Here is a 19,408-nt window from a genome sequence, read left to right as displayed (position 1 = left end):
CTTCTCGGGACAGACTCCTTCCAGGAGAGACACAGACACGGGGGAACTCATCAGGGCTTTGCGGCATTTCACTGGGCATCAGTTTGACATATTGGGTGCTGTCCTGTGACTGCCCTTTCTGCACAAATGATCATACAAACACAACCATTTAGTAGGACATGGTCATAAAGGGGCTGTTATGGACGAGAAAGCTCACCATGAACTCTGGAGAGAGCGAGGAAGTTCATAATAAGCAGTTAATAAGTTTATAACAAGAAGAACAACCAAGAAGCTCAAGGCCTCTTCTGAAGAGCGGGAGGCCCTGAGCAGCCGTGATTGGCCATTGCAGGTGTGGGAGAGGGTCAGGGCATGTCAGGGAGAAGCAATGAGATGGCTGATGGATTCAGTGAACCCTTCCAGCCATGTCTGAGCCCAGAAATGGAAAGCAGTTGATGTCTGCAGGTGGAGGAGGAAAAGGAGGAAGATTTTCCTGGGAATATGGAAGGAAGAAAGGCCTCTCTTGGGCTAATCATGTATGGCAGTGACATTTGCATGCTGTGGGCATGGCTGTGCCTGGGAGATGGGGAACGGCTGCTGCTGGGGTGGCTGTGCTCAGTCATGGCCTTGATCTGCATTTCTCTTAAGCTGCCCACATGAAATCATCCATGAACCTGCTAAATGCATGAACCTCCTGGAATGATGGGGTATGGATCCAAACAGAGGATTCAAGCAAGTTTTGGAGTGGGACATTGAGGCGATTGGTGACCATTGCCAGGTGTATGAAAGAAGCTGGAGGTGTTGTGAGGAACTCACAGGCATTTCCAGCTCTGCAGAAAACCAGAGCCTTACATTAAAGCAAGATCAGTTGGCATCAAACTCACCACCAAAGCACAGAACACTCACACTGACCACAGGAAAAGCCTTGAAAATCAGTTGAGAAAAATCTACCAGGTCCCAGGGGTCAGGGCTCAGCCATTCTGGTGATGAACAAGCATCAAGGGCTGACATGGCATCAGAGCCACCTCCACATGGCCCTCATCACCTGTAACCACTGTCTCCAAGTCTTTCCTTCACCAGCCTCCAGGGACAGGGACCTGCACTGGTTTTTCCTTCACAGCTGTGTCAGTGATGGCCCTCCGTGGGGTCCCAAACACCCTCAGAAACTTGGGGTTTGCTTCTGCTTTTCACTTCATCAGAGGTTGTTCATTCTTTCAGTATCTGCAGTTCAGGATCATGGCACCAGAGGGCTTACTACCATCTAAAATGCTCTTACAAGCCAAGGCTCTGTGCAGCATTTTCCCAGAGGCTTCAAGGCTGGTGTGGATGACTAGGGAGAATTCAGGAACATCCAAACAGAGAGTGTTTGCATAATAAATAGCAATAAAGCCAAATTTCTTCTATTCCCTTCCCTGCTCTCCCTTCCCTCCCTTTCCAGAACAGGTGGTAACAGCAGATTCCAGTTCATATCCGTATGGAGCGTCTCCTGATAAAGACTGAATAAGTCAGAAAAGTGGGTGCCTAAATCACCATGTGAATCAGGAGATAGTGCAGGACACCTTAAGAGGAGTCAGACACCTCTGGACCAAGAGGTGGGTGTCCCTGGGAATCTCAGGTGCCACAGCACAGTGATACTTGTGTTCAGGGAGCTGGTTAAGCGACCCATATCCTGTTCTGTAATGCTACCTCTCTGAGAAGACAACAGGAGATTGACTGATGTCAGAGCCGATTTCAGCTGCTCCAAGATGGACCCACTCCTTGCCAAATCTGAGCCACTCAGTGATGCTGGCAGCACCTCTGGGATATTGTATTTGAGAAAGGGTAAAAAATGCTGCACAACAGCAGGTGGGAGAGAGAAGGGAGGAAATGGGAGAGAAAAGCTCTGCAGACACCAAGGTCCTATCCCATAGGACCCAAGCAGGTCCCTCAGCAGGCCAAAGCTTGCTCTCCTGAAATCCTGCTCTTGGCCTTGTTCTCATCTCCCAGGAGCCTCAGCTCCACTTTTCCATCCCTGACTGTTCCATCCTGACCAACTCTTTCTGGTTTGTAAGTGTGAAGTCCCACAGGGCACCTCACCCCACTGACTCCTCAGTCACCCATGTCAGGAAGATGTTGTCAATGGGCTCCAAACCCTCCTTGTCCCCAGCCAGGAACCTGGGAGGTGTGGGACCATAGTCCTGCCCTTGGCCTTGCACAGCCCCACATCACACTGTCCCATGAAGGGCCCTGGGCAACGTGGGAGGAACAGGATCTGACTCCCCAGGGTTGGGTGTCAGGACTTGGCCCTTTGCTTAATGAAACACATCCAGGGTTACGCAGCATCAGAGATACCTTTACTTTCCTTTTCCTGACCTGTCATCATTGCCACCAGTTTTCTTCTCTAACCAGATCCTGGGAACAGTTTCTCAGTTGCGTCCCTCAGTGTGACCAGTTAACATTACAAGAAACTTTGGAGTTTCCATCTGACTTTGACTTCTTGAGAAGTTTCTTCAGCTTCCCCTCAGGGTCTGAGGTCCATGGACTCAGCACCAAACCCACCAGAGGGGTCATTAAAGCGCCTTGGGCTGCTCCTGTGCTGCTGAGCTGGGCTGGGCTCCTGGGACACAGGGAGCTCATGGCAGCGGCAGCGCTGCAGAGAGACAGCTCTGCCCAGGAGCAGCTCCTCTGCACACGCAGCAGGGCTGAGGGCTCTGCCTGGGGATCTCAGGAGACGAGCAAGGCAGAGAGAGATTAAAGGTGGTCAGGACTGGGAGGATGACTGAGAGCTCACTGGAGGAGAAACCTTTGCAGCCCTTGCCATGGTAAGTCTCTGGGCGCAGGGCAGTGCAGCTGTAGCTCCTGGAGACATCTCCTAAAACTGGCACAGGCACAGCTTGTTGGGTCTGTAAGGACGGGGCTCTTGTCAGGCCATGTTGAAGAGCTGTGAAGCCGGGTGAGCACCCAGGGGTGCCCAGGGCTGTCCTGCAGAGCAGGGTCCCTGCACCCCAGGGCTGTGCCGGGCAGGGACTCTGCCGCCTGCCAGGGTCAGCACTCAGCCTGCCCGGGAGATCCCATGGCAGCAGCTGTGGGTGGAAGGAGCGACCCCCGGCAGGGCAGGCAGGGAGCTTGTGGGGTTGAAGGGGTCTCTGTGGGTCCGGGCTGCTCAGAGCTCCAGTTCCCCCCACAGACATGGCAGAAGGTCCTTCTGAACAACGACATCAACACAGGAACAGCTGCAAGGGAAGGAGTCTGTGCTTTCAGTTTTCCACTCTTGGTTGGCTGGGTGTGCAGTGGGAGATGGGGATTTATTTCTCTCTTTGGAGAAGACACTGAGACCCCAGTTCTCGTTAGGACTGGTCTGAGCTGCTCCTGAGCCCCTGCACACACAGAGCTGCCCCTGGGCAGTGCCAGAAGGTGTGAGCAGGACAGAGCTGAGCACACAGCGGGTGGGACCTGGTCTGTGACACTGACAGGGAGCAGACCAGGGACAGACACACAGCTGCAGGCAGCACAGACATGGGAAGGGAGAAGGATCTGTGACCAGATATGCCAGGGACAGGATTTAGGAAACCCCCTGCCATACCCTGCAGTGCAGACACATTTCCCAGTGCAACCCCTGGTCTCCTCTCCTCCCCAGCAGACCCTCTGCCCCAAAGCCATGGGGTCCAGGTCACGAGTCTCCACCTCAGCAGCTGGACCTACAGGTGAAGGGTTCCTGCACAGCCGGTTTCCAGCACAGCCGGGTCAGGAGAAGGTTCCACAGCATGCCCGTCTGCCTTTCTGTCCTTGCTTTATTTTCTGGTAGCACTGCAGTGTCCTTCCCTGTTTCTCCACCTGTCCCTGGTGCTCTTGCTCTCTGGGGTTGGGGTGGGAGTGAGGATTAATTTTTGTTCTGACACCAACACAGGGAGTCTTAACCCGTAGGTGTGTTCATGGAAACCAGATGCCCAAGCTGCATTTTAAACTGTGATGAACTGTTCTTCTCAATTGGTAGAAAGAGAGAATGAGCAGAAACATCCAATCATCAGAAAGGGGGTTTTCCATGAGAAACAGCCTATTTATTTTCCTCAGAGAAGTCTCCCCTAACATGTATCTGTCTTTCCTCCTTGCACAGGTCCTCATGCCCACAGGCAGCCAATGTCCAACAGCAGCTCCATCACCCAGTTCCTCCTCCTGCCGTTCACAGACACACGGGAGCTGCAGCTCTTGCACTTCTGGCTCTTCCTGGGCATCTACCTGGCTGCCCTCCTGGGCAACGGCCTCATCATCACCACCATAGCCTGGGACCAGCACCTCCACACCCCCATGTACTTCTTCCTGCTCAACCTCGCCCTCCTCGACCTGGGCTGCATCTCCACCATTGTCCCCAAATCCATGGCCAATTCCCTCTGGGACACCAGGGCCATCTCATACTCAGGATGTGCTCTACAGCTCTTTTCATTTGCATTCTTGATAACAGCAGAGTATTCTATGCTCACCATCATGTCCTACGACCGCTACGTTGCCATCTGCAAACCCCTGCACTACGGGACCCTCCTGGGCAGCAGAGCTTGTGTCCACATGGCAGCAGCTGCCTGGGCCACTGGGTTTCTCAATGCTCTGCTGCACACGGCCAATACATTTTCACTGCCCCTGTGCAAGGGCAATGCCCTGGGCCAGTTCTTCTGTGAAATCCCCCAGATCCTCAAGCTCTCCTGCTCACACACCTACCTCAGGGAAATTCGTCTTATTGTGGTTAATGCCTGTTTAGTTTTCATGTGTTTTGTGTTCATTGTGGTGTCCTATGTGCAGATATTCCGGGCCGTGCTGAGGATCCCCTCTGAGCAGGGACGGCACAAAGCCTTTTCCACCTGCCTCCCTCACCTGGCCGTGGTCTCCCTGTTCCTCAGCACTCTCATGTTTGCCCACCTGAAGCCCCCCTCCATCTCCTCCCCATCCCTGGACCTGGTGGTGTCTGTTCTGTACTCAGTGGTGCCTCCAGCAGTGAACCCCCTCATCTACAGCATGAGGAACCAGGAGCTCAAGGATGCCCTGAGGAAACTCATATCTTAGTGTTTTCTGAAGCAATAAACTGCCCATCTGCTTCTACACAGGAGTTTTAATGTAGCTAATTACAGGCTCAACCTGTCATCTGGATTTTCTGTTGTTATTTGTTGTTTTCTTATTGCAATGATGTTTTCAGCCCCTTTCTAATCCACTGTCTGCTTTTCCTTTAGAGCCACTGACTGTTTAAATGAGGAACAGTACACTTCTTGTCTCTAAACAAAATAAAGATTCCTTTAGCGACTTGTTTTTCACTATGTCCTTCCTGCAAGGCCTTTTTGCATGTTCAGGGACAGTTCCTGTGATGGGTGAAGGGTAAAAGAGTCCATCATGGCAGCCCTGCCAGGGAGCAGCAGCGCTTGTTCTTCCAGAGCTGTTCTGGTTCCACTCCCACACTCTCCTTCTCATCCCTGGTGTTGGTGCAAGGCCTGAGTGCTCTGGCAGCTTGGTCACCGTCCTGCTGTGTTTCAGTGCTGTGGGTGCAGGCAGGGACAGGCAATGGGCACTGCTGTGACAGAGCTGGCCCCACAACAGCCTTTCCAGATAGAAAGGTGATCTCCTCAGGCAGGTCCAGAGGTTTATGTCTTCTTACAAAGTTTATCTCAAGAACATTCCCACAAAAGTGGCCGCAGATGCAACCAACAGTTTACAGTTGAATATTGTGTGTGTGCAGGGCTGGCACACAGCAGTGTCCTCTCACAGCCAGGCTCCTGCCAGAGACCTGCAGGACCAGCAGAGCAGGGGCTGGGCTGTGCCCCTGTGCACTGGACACCCCATAGAAGGAGCCCCAGGTCAATCACCATGCACTGGCCCCTCACAACCACCATTTCCAGGACTGGCCTTTCACCCACAGAGGCTGTTTTCTCTCCATGGACGGACACTGAATGAGCAGGTCAGCTGTCCATGTTTGCCTTGTACAGATGAGATGTGAGCATGCACATCATGTACGTAAGGTGACATGAACCTGAGTGAGCACAAACACCATCAATTATTCTTTTCCATTCCGTGAAGGCCTGTGAGACAGACGAGGTCTTGAGATCACTTCATATTGGGAGGAACAACCCATGGGAAATCACCCTGGGTTGTGCTTCCTTTAACTGAGCTCCCTGTGTCCATTCCTCATGACGCTGGACATCTCAGGTGAGTGCAGAGCAGGTGACACACCACAGGGCTAAGATGTGTCCCGTCCTTTGGGAGTGGCAACAGGAGGCCAGAGGGACACTGTGACTCCTGCCTCTGTGTGTAAAAGGGACAGACTCTGTCTCTGAGCATCCCTGAGTGCAGAAGGGGTCCTGAGACCAACTCAGATATGGATGCCTGATGGAACCCTGGCATTTCTGTGTGTGACTCCAGGAACAAACCCCACTGGATCAGTGAGATTCGTCTCAGCTGCCTTGAACAGGATCATTGCAAGTGCTCCTGTCTGCTCTGTCACCCTTTCTTGTCATTCCAGATTGTGATCTCAAAACTGCCCTAGAAACCAGAATGGTTCCGGGGTCCTAAGGAAACGCAGACCTCAAACCCATCTTCAAGAAGAGCAGGAATAGGAATTGGGATAACTACAGGCTGGCCACCCTTCCTCCCTCCCTGGGAAGGGGATGGGACACGTCCTCCTGCAGCCATTTCCAGGAATGTGAGTGACAAGGAAGGGATTGCTGAACCCAAATGGACAGGGGAAAGAAAGGCATGTTGTGTACAGGGCATTTGCAAGGCTCAGACATGGTCTCCTTCTGGCCAGAGTGGTGCTGATGGGGCTCAAAAAGCATGTGCTGGGTGGGAAGTTGGCTGAACCATCCAGCACAAATGTCATGAGTAGTACAAAGTCCTCCATGCAGCCAGTTACTGGTGTCATCCCTCAGTGACCAGCACTTGGACAACACTGTTGAACGTCTTTATTCTCCCTTTCCAAGATATAAGAGACAGCACTTTAAGTGCCTTGAGGATGATGCAAACCTGGGTGGAGGCCTTGAGCAGCCTCACCTGGTTCACCCAGCAGGAGAGTGAGACAAGATGAGTGAGACAAGGGCTCTCTGCAAACCTGAGTTATTCTGTGATTTGACAGAATTTTTCCTTGGAGAGGTTTCAGGAGAGAGAACAGGTAGAGGAATAGGAAAAAAAAAAAAAGTAAGGCAGAAGAAGAGATATGGAAGGTGTTAACGGAAGTACAGGAGTTCCAGTGAGTAGTGCTTTTCACTCACAGTGTTAGTAGAAAATATATTTGACAAATTTGAACAAGGTGAGGAAGCGAGATGGGTGTCTACAGCCTGTGGGAAGAGGGGCAGGTGTAGGAATGAGTAGGACATGCTTCAGTCTGGTGAGGTCCTGGGTGCTAAGGAGGGGGATGGACGGGTGTGGTATTATGAGGTCAGTTGTGTCTCAGGCACTCATAATCCAGTCAGAAGCGTGTGGCTGTGAAGGGGACAGTGGGGTCAGTTCTGTGTCTGGAGGTGACAGCCCAGCAGCAGGGACATGGCTGGGAAAGAACCTCTGCCCAAGGGCCCACAGGCCCTACCCAGGAAGAGCCCTTGGAGATGGGTTGTCATGTCCATCCCACCTGAGAACATGACGGGACAGCAGCAGGGACACGGTCGTGTCTGTCAGAGAAGCTGAAAGGCCAGTGGCAGTCCTGGGATTTAGAAGATCATGGTGATGTTGCCTCTCTCTGGTCAGGTAAAAAACCACAAGAAGCCTAACGGGTTGCGTTCCCTGCATGAAGAACAATTTTAGAGATGGTTGAGTTTTCCTTAGTAGCAGAAAGAAAACAAGAGAGATAAAAAATAGTAACAAAGTGCAACTTGGAAGATGGAGATCAGTAGTAAGAAATATCACTGGAAGGGCAGTGCTGTGGTGCAAGAGGTGACCCAGAGGGAGCTGGATCAGCCCATGGTTTGTGTTTCAAAGAGAAGCCAGTGAGGGTGCAGACACAGCAGTGAAGGTGCAGAAGTGCTGGGGTGAGAGCAGGTGGGGAAGCGAGATGGGTGTCTGCAGCCTGCAGGGAAAGAAGGGCAGGGGTAGCACCGTGTAGAACAGCCTGAGGTGGAGATGGCAAAGGGCGCTGTAAGGCTGGAAGGGACCCACAGAACCCAGGTCTCTGTCCCCTTGGCCATGGCAGTTGTCTCTGCCACTGAGGCCCAGGAGAAGACATGTTGTCCTCATGGCACTGGGGCCTCGGTGCCTCCTTGCAGCCCCATGGGGAAGCTGGAGGATGTTGTACCAGTGTTGTCCTTCCCTGGGCCTTGCACACCCACATCCCACGGTCCCAGGAAGAGCCCTGAGCCGTGTGTGAGGGACAGGATCCCCCTTCCCATTGCCTGGAGGTCATGGCTCCTCCTTTCTGCTTCAGAAAGCAAACCAAGGGGTTTCTGAGCATCAGAGCTGAAGAAAAGACTCAAAGGAGACCTCATGGTGCCTACAGCTTCCTCACAAGGGGAGAAGGAAGGGAAGGTACTGATCTCTTCTCTGTGGTGACCAGTAAAGGAACCCAAGTGAATGTCAGGAAGATGTGCCAGTGAAGGGTCAGTTGGACATGAAGAAAAGGTTCTTCCCCCAGAGGTGCTGGACACTGAACAGGCTCCCCAGGGAGGTGTCACGGCCCCAACCTGACAGTGTTCAAGAAGAGACTGGACAACGTCCTCAAACACACGGGGTGACCTGTGGGGTGTCCTGTGCAGGGACAGGAGTTGGACTCCATGATCCTTGTAGATCCCTTCCAACTCAGGACATTCATTGATTCTATGAAATACTAGGTCAAATGTCCATGTTTTCATTGTGCAAATGAGTTGTAAACATACACATCATGTGCATGTCCACTGTGTGCATGTGGTGAGATGAACCCAAGGGAGCACAAATGCCATCAGCTATTTCTTGGTGTGCCATAAAGGTCAGTGGGACAGACATGGTGTTCAGGGGTCTCTTCCAACATGGGTTATTGTAGGATTCCATGAATCTTTTCCTTGGAGAGCTTTTCATCTCAGAAAAGACAGAGAAAGAAGAAGAAGAAAATTAGGTGCAGAAGCAGAGATATAAAATGCCTCAGAGTAAAAACAGCAGCTCCTCTGAGGAACGTTTCTCCACTCAAACCCTTGATAGGAAATCTATCAGATACATTTGATGAAAGCAGCTTAGTTTGATCTACTCACACACTGGACCACAAGGAGGGTGATGGTGGGTACGATGCCGTGTGGTCACTTGTGTCTCAGGAACTCATAGTCCAGTAGGAAGCCAATGGCTGTGGAGGGGACTGTGAGGTCACTTCTGCCTCTGCAGGGGATTGGCCAACAGCAGGAACATGGCTGGGAAAGGACTGTGAGGTCACACAGACAAGACGAGCAATCGGGCCCAATCAGCATGGCTGGATGAAAGGCAGGTCCTGCTTGACCACCCTGATCTCTTCTGTGACAAGGTGACCAGCTGAGCAGATGAGGGAAAGTCTGTCGTGGGGAGTGAATCCGCCACACGGGCTGTGGGTGTTGTGTCCTTAGACTGCAGTAAAGCCTTTGACACCGTGTCCCACAGCATCTACTGGAGAAGCTGCAGCTCGTGGCCTGGATGGGTGTATGTGCGATGGAGGGCTAGACCAATAGAATTGTGGTGAACAGAGCCAAATCCAGTTGGCATCCGGTCACAAGTGGTGTCCCCAGGGCTCAGTATTTGACTCAGTTCTATTTAAGCTTTATCAATGATGTCGATGAGGGCATCGAGTGTACCCTTATTAAGTTTGCAGATGACACCAACTTGGCTAGGAGTGTTGATCTGCTGGAGGGTGGGAAGGCCATGCAGGGGGATCTGGACCCGCTGGATCATTGGGCTGAGGCCATTTGTATGAGGTTTGACCAGACCAAGTGCCGGGTGCTGCACTTGGGTCACAACAACCCCAGGCTCAGGGAAGAGTGGCTGGAAAATTGCCTGGTGGAAAGGGATCAGGGGGTGTTGATTGACAGCAGCTGAACATGAGCCTGTGTGTGCCCAGATGGCCAAAAGAGCCACCAGCATCCTGGCTTGTATCAGGATTGGTGTGGCCAGCAGGAGTAGCGTGATTGTGCCACTGTTCTCAGTGCTGATGAGGTCGCATCTTGAATCCTGTGTTCAGGTTTGGGCTCTTCATCATAAGAAGGACATTGAGGCACTAGAGAGAGTGCAGAGGAGGCGACAAAGCTGCTGAGGGGCTGGAGCACAAGTGTGATGAGGAGCAGGTGAGGGAACTGGTGGGTTCAGCTGGAGGAGGCTGAGGGGAGACCTTCTCGCTGTCCACAACTGCCTGAAAGGAGGTTGAACATGGAGGGGGTTGGTCTCTTCTCCCAAGTAGCAAGTGATAGGACAAGAGGAAATGGCCTCAAATTGTGCTAGGGAAGGTTCAGAATGGATATTAGGAAAAAAATTCTTCCTGGAAAGGGTTGTCAGGCATTGGAACAGGCTGCCCAGGGCAGTGGGGGAGTCACCATTCCTGCAGGGGTTTATAAGATGTTTAGACGAGGTTCTTAGGGACACGGTTTAGTTCTACATTTAGGTTGTGGTTGGACTCAATGGTCCTGAGGGTCTCTTCCAACTGAAGTAATTCTATGATTCTCTATTATCAACTGGAATATTCTTCTATCACATCTTCTAAGTGCTCTTCACATATCTGCCTCTTCACCTACAGTCCTGAAGCTTAGCTAATTAGATGCACAAGTATTGAATACTAATTGTAAATGATGAAAGCACCATCGCTCTATCAGTCTGGTCTGATACCCGCCAGTCCCAGGCAAACACCTCAGGTACACGGGGCCTCTCGAGGTTTGCACTGGGTGCTTATAGTGAGACCATGGAGCTCAGCACAAAAACCTGAGAATTCCCCTCAAAACTTAAAAACCAAACCAACAACAACAAAAAGAACAAAAAAACCCACTACTCTTTTTTTCATCAGATGAAATAATTCAAAATTTCCAATAAAATATCTGTGGAATTTCTATCCTGCCAAAATATGAATTTTCAGAATGTGTACGGACTGTGGGAGATGAAACGTTGGCCTTTCCCTGTGCTTGCAGAGCCAGGACTCTGTCTATCACTACGTGTATTTAATCCCCTGCACATCCAGGAGTTTCCACCTGTCCTTACCCAGCTCCCCGTGTCTGAACTCATCTCTTCAGAAGCCTGTCTGGACATTTGCACTTTCCATCGCTCCCCAGAGGTTCTTCACCTCTCACTCTTGGCTCATTCAGAGCCTCTCAGCTCTCACTCTGCTTTGAGCTTCAGGCAGGTCAAGTCTTTCAGCAGTTGCTCTCCTACTCCCTATAGGCAACTCTTCAATTGTGGCAATGGGCCTCGCTGGAAACTACTTAATTTAACCACAGAACTGAGAAACATCATTAAGTTCTATTGTGTTTTCTTTTTTTTTTTTCCTTTGTTGTTTCCTCTAATTAAAAATTCCCCGGTGCCAGTTTACATCCAGTTCTCTAAGGAAACATGAAGCAACCCTGCGAAGAAGCTGTAACAATCAGTGCAAACTTCAGTGCAGAATCTGATGTAAAGAAATGTGCTGGAGATCCCAGGGGCCAATGAGCAGAACAGGGAGTTTGGGGAGCTGGTTATAGATTTCCTGCTAACAGTTTGAGCAGAGAAACATTCTTCACAGAACTGCTCTGTTTATTTGACACCTTTGAGGTCTCCTCCTCTGCCTGTATTTTTATTTTCTTGTTCCTCCACCTCTTCCTTCTTCCAAAACCTTTCCAAGGGCAAGATTCCTGGAATCACAGAGCAACTCAGGTGTGAACATCATCTTGTCTCACTGTCCTGCTCAGGGCAGGGTGACCCAGGTGAGGTTGTCCAAGGCCTCTGCCCAGCTTTGCACCATCCACTAAGGAGCTGAAGGTTCACTGCGTCACATCATACAGGGGGAGAATAGAGACGTTCAACAGTGTTGGCCCAAGTGCTGGTCCCCGAGGGATCCCACTGGTAACTGGCTCAGTGGGCACTTTGTACCACTGGTGACATTTGGGCTCTACGGGGGACTATAGATGCTATATAAAATGCTATAGAAAAAGATGTGCTCATATTTTTGTAACACCAGTGTATTGAAAAATTAAAATGTCATGAGTTTGCCTGTTGAAGAGTTGGGGTGTTCAGCTGGAAAAGAGAGGCTCCTGGGAGACCTTATTGCAGCCTTTCTGGACCGAAAAGGGGCCGATAAGAACAATGGGGACAGACTTTAGAGGAGGGGCTGTTGCGACAGGACAAGGGGTGATGGTTTAAACTAGAAGAGGGGAGAGTCAAGGAATGAAATGAGGAAGAGATTTTTTACACCGAGGGTGGTAAAACACTGGGACAGGCTTCCCAGAGAGGGGGTGGATGAACCATCCTGGAGACATCCCAGGCCAGGCTGGACGGGGCTCTGAGCAACCTGAGCTGCTGAAGATGTCCCTGATGGCCGAGGGGAGTTGGACCAGACGGGCTGTGAATGTCACTTCCAACTCCAACTACTTTGTGATTCTAGGATTCAGTGACAGGAAAGACTGGGCGCATCGATGCTGAATAACCAGCAAAGGTCTTGTCTGGCTCGTGTAAGCCAGGCCGGCAGCTTCACCCAGCAGTTCTCCCCACCCGAGTGGAGAGCTGACCCACTTGTGTACAACCGACCCTGCCCCTGCCCCACAGTGCCCAGAGGATGCTGCCCAGGGCCCCAGGATGGACATTTGTGGGGGAGTGTTGGGAGCACTGGGAGGTTTACTGGGAGCACTGGGGGTTTACTGGGACTTCTTGGAGGTTTCCTGGGAACAATGGGGGTTGCTGGGATCACTGGACAGGATAGTGGGGGTTACTACGTACTCATGCTGGGAGTACTGCGTACTCATGCACTGGGAGTTAACTGGGAGTTCTTGGAGGATTACTGGGAACAATGGGGGCTGCTGGGAGCACTGGAAAGGTTAGTTGGGCGCTACTGGGAGTACTGGGAATACTGGGAGGGTTACTGGGAGCATGTGGGGTTGCCTGAGGGTTACTGGGAGTACTAGATGGTTACTGGGAGCACTGGGAGGACTACTGGGAACACTGGGGGTTTACTGGGAGTCCTTGCAGGATTACTGGGAACAATGGGGGTTGCTGTGAGCACTGGAGGGGTTAGTGGGGTCCACTGGGTGCTCTGGGGAGGTGTCTGGGAACACTGGGGGTTGCTGGGGAGTTACTGGGAGCACTAGGTGGTTACTGGGAGCACTGGGAAGGTTACTGGGAACAGTCGGTTTATTAGTGCGGGGTTTCTGGGAACACTGGGAGGGTTACTGGGAGCACTGGGGGTTTACTGGGAGTTCTTGCAGGATTAGTGGGAACATTGGGGGTTGCTGGGGCTTTACTGGGAGGGTTATTGGGAGTGTAACTGGGAACATTAGAAGGTTTAGTGCGGGGTTATTGGGAACATTGTGGGGGTTACTGGGAACATTCCAGTTGATGGGTGTTTACTGGGAGCACTAGGTGGTTGCTGGGAGCACTGGGAGGGTTATTGGGAGCACTGAGGGTTTACTGGGAATTTTTGGAGGATTACTGGGAAGAATGGGAGTTGCTGGGAGCACTGGAGGGGTTAGTGGGGGGTTACTGGGAGCACTGGGAGGCATTACTGAGGACAGTGGGGGTTGCAGAGGGCTCACATGAAAGCACTCTGTGGTTACTGGGATCACTGGGAGGGCTAGTGGGGGATTACTGGGAGAAATGAGGGGGTTGCTGGGGCTCACTGCGAGCACTGGGCGGGTTGCTGGGAGCACTGGGAGGTTTACTGGGAGGATTACTGGAAACAGTAGGACGATTAGTGGGGGGTTAATGGGAACACAACATGGTTGCTGGGAGCACTGTGGGGGCCTGCTGGAAGCACAAGGACAGTTAGTAGGAGCACTGGGGGTGAACTGGAAGTTCTTGGAGGATTACTGGGAACAATGGGGGCTGCTGGGAGCACTGGAAAGGTTAGTTGGGGGATACTGGGAGCACTGGAGGGGTTAATGGGAGGGTTACTGGGAGCACTGGAGGGGTCAGTGGGACGGTTACTGGGAGCACTGGAGGGGTTACTGGGAGCACTGGAGGTGTTAGTGGGAGGGTTTCTTGGAGCACTGGAGGAGTTAGTGGGGGTTACTGGGAGCAATGGAGGGTTACTAGGAGCACTGGAGGACGTAGTGGGAGTATTACTGGGAGCCCTGGAGGGGTTGCTGGGAGCACTGGAGGGGTTAGTGTGGGTTACTGGGGGCACAGGTGGGGTCAGTGGGAGGGTTACTGGGAGCACTAGGAGCATTAGGGTGACACTGCTGTGGGTGCCCATCACAACCCACCAGCTCAGGGTGAGGACGTTGCCGAGGCCTCTCCAGCAGCTGAGAGCGGCCTCAGTCACAGGCCCTGCTTGTCGTGGGGGTTTGAACTCCCCTGATGTTTCTGGAAGGACGACTCAGCCAGACACAGCCCAGGAGGTTCAGCAAGTGCATCCATGGGAACTTCCTGATGCAAAGGGTGGAGGAGCCGACCAGGAGAGGAGCTGCTGGACCTCATCCTCACTAACAAGGAGGGGCTGGTTGAGGCGGTAAAGGTTGAGAGCTGCCTTGGCTGCAGTGACCATGAGATGGTGGAGTTCAGGATCTCCTGTGGCAGGAGCAGGATAGCAAGCAGAATTGCAACCCTGGATTTCAGCAAGGCAAACTTTGGCCTGTTCAGGCAATTGCTGGGGGAAATCCCGTGGGCAAGGCTGCTTGAAGGTAAATCCATAAATCCATGGGTCCAGATGGGATGCACCCGCGGGTGCTGAGGGAGCTGGCTGAGGTCATTGCTGGACCGCTCTCCATCATCTTTGCTAAGTTGTGGCACATGGGAGAGGTGCCTGAGGACTGGAGGGAAGCAAATGTCGCTGCAGTCTTCAAAAAGGGCAAGAAGGAGGACCCGGGGAACTCTAGACCGGTCAGCCTTACCTCCATCCCTGGGAAACTGATGGAAGGACTTCGCCTTGGTGCCGTTTCAAGGCATATCAGGGATAAGAGGGTCATTAGGGGCAGTCAGCATGGCTTCATCAAGGGGAAGTCGTGCTTGACCAGCTTCATTGACTATTATGAAGACATAACGAGGTGGATACATGATGATACAACAGTGGATGTGGTCTACCTTGACTTCAGTAAAGCCTTTGGCAGTCTCCCACAGCATCCTTGCTGCTAAAATCAGGAAGTGTGGGCTGGATGAGCTGGTAGTGAGGTGGACTGTGAACTGGCTGAAGGGAAGAAGCCAGAGGGTCGTGGTCAGCGGGGCAGAGTCCAGTTGAGTCCTGTATCCAGTGCAGTGCCTCAGGGGGCAGTGCTGGGGCCAGTACTATTCAATAAATTCATCAGTGACTTGGATGAGGAAATACAGTGACTGTCAGCAAGTTTGCTGGTGACACAAGCTGGGAGGAGTGGCTGACACTGGAAGCTGTGCTGCCATCAGAGACCTGGACAGGCTGGAGAGTTGGGCAGGGAAAATGTAATGAAATAGAACAAGGGCAAGTGTAGAGTCTTACATCTGGGCAAGAAGAACCCCAGGTTCCAGTATAAATTGGGAAAGGATCTGTTGGAGAGCAGTGTAGGGGAAAGGGACCTGGGGGTCCTGGGGACAGCAGGGTGACCGTGAGCCAGCACTGGGCCCTTGTGGCCAGGAAGGCCAATGGGACCAGGGGGGGTTAGAAGGGGGTGGTCAGTAGCTCAGAGGGGTTCTCCTGCCCCTCTGCTCTGCCCTGGGGAGACCACACCTGGAATATTCTCATACCAAAATATTTTTTACTAGCAAGAATACAATGCTGGCAAGAAGTATCTCTGCAGAGCAGACCAACTAACAATACTGATTACTTGAGGTTGTCTCAAAGGATGTGCCCCTGGAGCCTGAGGGACACCTGGAGGAGCCCAGAGGGGACAGAGAAAGGGACATCATGGGCTGCTCCTGTGCTGCTGAGCTGGGCTGGGCTCCTGGGACACAGGGAGCTCATGGCAGCGGCAGCGCTGCAGAGAGACAGCTCTGCCCAGGAGCAGCTCCTCTGCACACGCAGCAGGGCTAAGGGCTCTGCCTGCAGCACCGAGGGCACAGGACCAGGCACAGAGAGGGAAACGCAGTCTGGGCTGGGAGGATGCTGAGAGTTCACTGGAAATGAAATCCTCTCAGATATGAAGCCTGTGGCTGCAGGGCATTGAATCTGCAAATCATGGTAGGATCTCAGAAAGCTGTCACATTGCAGAGCCTGCGAGAGATGTAAGTACAGCTCTCAGAGATTCTCTGATCAGAGGAGAGGATGTGCCGCAGAGCAGGGATTGCCTTCTGCACTGTCAGAGACAAGACGTGAATGCTGCGTTCTCCCCAGGGTGGCTGTGGGGTGTAAATGTAAATGTGCAGGCAGGGGTGCCCAGGGCTGTCCTGCAGAGCAGGGTCCCTGCACCCCAGGGCTGTGCAGGGCAGCGACTCTGCCACCTGCCAGGGTCAGCGCTCAGCCTGCCCGGGAGAGCCCGGCAACACTGAGGGGAGAAGCTGTGGGGGGATGAGCGACCCCCGGCAGGTCAGGGTCCTTCTGCTGCTGGGTTCTCCGTGGTTCGGGGCTGCTCACAGCTCCAGCTCATTCCAGAATATTGACAAGAGGAGGTTTCAAGGAGAAGAAGACAAAGAGTACTACAAAGATAAGGAACCTCCCTGAGTCTGTGTTTTCAGTCTCCTCCTCTGGGGAATGGGTGGTGATTAAGGCAGTTCTTAATTTTAAACAAATACTTGAGACACATGAACTGCAGTAGGTCTTCAAGAGAACCCTGACATGCCTTGCCTCTCCTCTGCCTATGCAGAACCAGCATCACCTTTGCTGGACACCTTACACTTAATCTGTAATCTGTTTTCCAACCTGCAAACAGGAAGATGCCCCCATGCAGTGCCCTGTGAACAGGCAGGATCTGTAGGGCCAGGGGGAGGCCACAGAGGGTGGGATGGTCTGTGAGCACTGACAGGGAAGAGACATGGACAGAGAAACACCTCCCAGGGGAGAATCTTCAGGCAGCAGGGAAATGATCAGAAATGAGAGGAAACCAAACCCAGAATGGTTATGGGAGGAAGAAGAGAGAAAAGTCCTGTGATCCCCTGCAGTGCAGATCCCTCCTGTGAGCAGCCCCCTGGGCTCCTGTCCCACCCAGCAAAGCCTCTGCCCTCAGGGCCGGGGGCTCCAAGGCATGAAGCAGCTCCTGTGCAGCCAGAGCTCCAGTTCCTCTGCAGAGCACAGGGGCTGAGAGCAGCTGCCCGGCAGTGTTGGTGTCTGGGAGGTGGCTGCACAGCTGGGAAAGGGTGACGCTGTCTGAGTGCCCGGCTGCCTCTGCCCTGGCCTCTCTCACACCCACCCTCACCGCATTTTCCTTCTTGCTCCCCTGCTCTGGGTCACTGCTGTTGGGATCTTGTTCTTGCTGTCAGGCTCTCTGGGGATGGCAGTTTCAGCTGCAGAGTCACAGCCTGAGCTTGTGAGTCCTTTCCTGCAGGTGTGTCCATGGGCACACGTGTCCCAGCTTTGCTCTGACCTGTGGGCTGTGGGCAATGCAGTCTGTGGGGCTGGGGAATGAGCTGTGTGTGTCCTGGGCTAAATGTGGTTTGCTGAGACCTCAGGAAAGGGTGAGACCTGTCATGGTCTGAGGTGGATCCCTCTGCTCTCAGCAGTGTCTGGTGGCTTTTCAGGGTAACATGGGAGTGTGATCACCCTCCATCTCAGAAAGGTGCCAGCCCAGGGCAGATGAAGCAAGACAGAGGGACAGAGCAGCTGCCCTCACTCTGCACTGACCCACAGGCACCTCTGGTCTCGCAGGACTCGCTCTGTTCTCCCTGAGTGCAGCAGAAATGCTGATGGTTTCTGACACCCAGCAACACTCTGCAGTGAATATGGGGGGAGGTGTAAAAAAACCTTCAACTCTTAAACTGCCTTCACCTTCTCTGTTCCCTTTCAATGGGAAAGCAAGTGCTGACAGCCCTTCTGTGTTAGCAGAACCAGGACAGTCCCCACTGTTCCTGTGGCCCCACTTCTGCAGAGCTGGGCTGACTTATCGATGGCCCATGGGCAGAGGCCCTGCTCTTGGTTGCACATTTTCCAGCCCCAAGCAGGGCTGCACCCGCAGTGCTGAAAAAGGTGCTCCTAGAAAAACACAAGAGTGTCTGTGTGTGACAGGGGAGGGTCTATGGGAGTTGGTTTGATTTTTGTCAGAGAACTCTGCCCTGGACTCTCACTGTCTTTTTTTTTTTTCCTCATGACAGCGCCCCGTGCTCAGGAAAAGCAAATGTCCAACAGCAGCTCCATCACCCAGTTCCTCCTCCTGCCATTCACAGACACACGGGAGCTGCAGCTCTTGCACTTCTGGCTCTTCCTGGGCATCTACCTGGCTGCCCTCCTGGGCAACGGCCTCATCATCACCACCATAGCCTGGGACCAGCACCTCCACACCCCCATGTACTTCTTCCTGCTGAACCTCGCCCTCCTCGACCTGGGCTCCATCTCCACCATTGTCCCCAAATCCATGGCTAATTCTCTCTGGGATTCCAGGGTCATTTCCTATGCAGGATGTGCTGCACAGGTCTTCTTTTTTTGTTTCTTGCTTGGTTCAGAGTATTCTCTTCTCACCATCATGTCGTACGACCGCTACGTTGCCATCTGCAAACCCCTGCACTACGGGACCCTCCTGGGCAGCAGAGCTTGTGTCCACATGGCAGCAGCTGCCTGGGCCACTGGGTTTCTCCATGCTCTGCTGCACACGGCCAATACATTTTCACTGCCCCTGTGCAAGGGCAATGCCCTGGGCCAGTTCTTCTGTGAAATCCCCCAGATCCTCAAGCTCTCCTGCTTACACTCCTACCTCAGGGAACTTGGGCTTAACGTGTTTAGTCTGTTAATCAGTTTTGGCTGTTTTGTGTTCATTGTGGTGTCCTATGTGCAGATCTTGAGGGCCGTGCTGAGGATCCCCTCTGAGCAGGGTCGGCACAAAGCCTTTTCCACCTGCCTCCCTCACCTGGCCGTGGTCTCCCTGTTTGTCAGCACTGGTTCATTTGCCTATCTGAAGCCCCCCTCCATTTCTTCCCCATCCCTGGACCTGGTGGTGTCAGTTCTGTACTCGGTGGTGCCTCCAGCAGTGAACCCCCTCATCTACAGCATGAGGAACCAGGAGCTCAAGGAGTCCATTAGGAAAGGGATTTCATGGGTGTTTGTTGATGCTGATAAACTTTCAATGACTCTACACAAATGACTTCTACTGTATCCCAGTGCAGACCTGTACTCTATTTATTGTTTTATCCTCTTTATTTCCTTTCATTGCCTCTCTGTAATAAAATGATCTCTCTCCCTTGCATTTCCTCTAGATTTGACTGTTGTTTTAAAGCTGATATCAACAACAAGCCCAGGAGTTTCACCTCAAAAACAGCCAGAGAAAAATCCTCTTTGTCACGC

The 19,408-nt window shown here is 52.6% G+C and overlaps 2 protein-coding genes across 2 annotated transcripts; both read left to right on the top strand.

The window, feature by feature from the left end:
* Positions 1-4,092: 4,092 nt before the first annotated feature.
* LOC135577970 (olfactory receptor 14J1-like) lies at positions 4,093-5,007 on the top strand. The gene has a single exon (XM_065048124.1). The coding sequence runs from the start codon at positions 4,093-4,095 to the stop codon at positions 5,005-5,007; it is 915 nt and encodes a 304-aa protein (XP_064904196.1).
* Positions 5,008-18,248: 13,241 nt separating this feature from the next.
* LOC135577968 (olfactory receptor 14J1-like) lies at positions 18,249-19,208 on the top strand. Its single transcript, XM_065048121.1, has one exon. The coding sequence runs from the start codon at positions 18,249-18,251 to the stop codon at positions 19,206-19,208; it is 960 nt and encodes a 319-aa protein (XP_064904193.1).
* The last annotated feature ends 200 nt before the right edge of the window (positions 19,209-19,408 follow it).

Source organism: Columba livia, unplaced genomic scaffold, assembly GCF_036013475.1.
Source record: "Columba livia isolate bColLiv1 breed racing homer unplaced genomic scaffold, bColLiv1.pat.W.v2 Scaffold_203, whole genome shotgun sequence".
Classification (NCBI taxonomy): domain Eukaryota; kingdom Metazoa; phylum Chordata; class Aves; order Columbiformes; family Columbidae; genus Columba; species Columba livia.
The sequence above is the reverse complement of the archived record's forward strand: the minus strand, read 5'-3'. Positions and strand labels throughout refer to the sequence as shown.

Excerpts from the sequence above, each read along its gene's own strand:
- LOC135577970 (XM_065048124.1), top strand. The coding sequence starts at position 4,093 with ATGTCCAACAGCAGCTCCATCACCCAGTTCCTCCTCCTGCCGTTCACA.
- LOC135577968 (XM_065048121.1), top strand. The coding sequence starts at position 18,249 with ATGTCCAACAGCAGCTCCATCACCCAGTTCCTCCTCCTGCCATTCACA.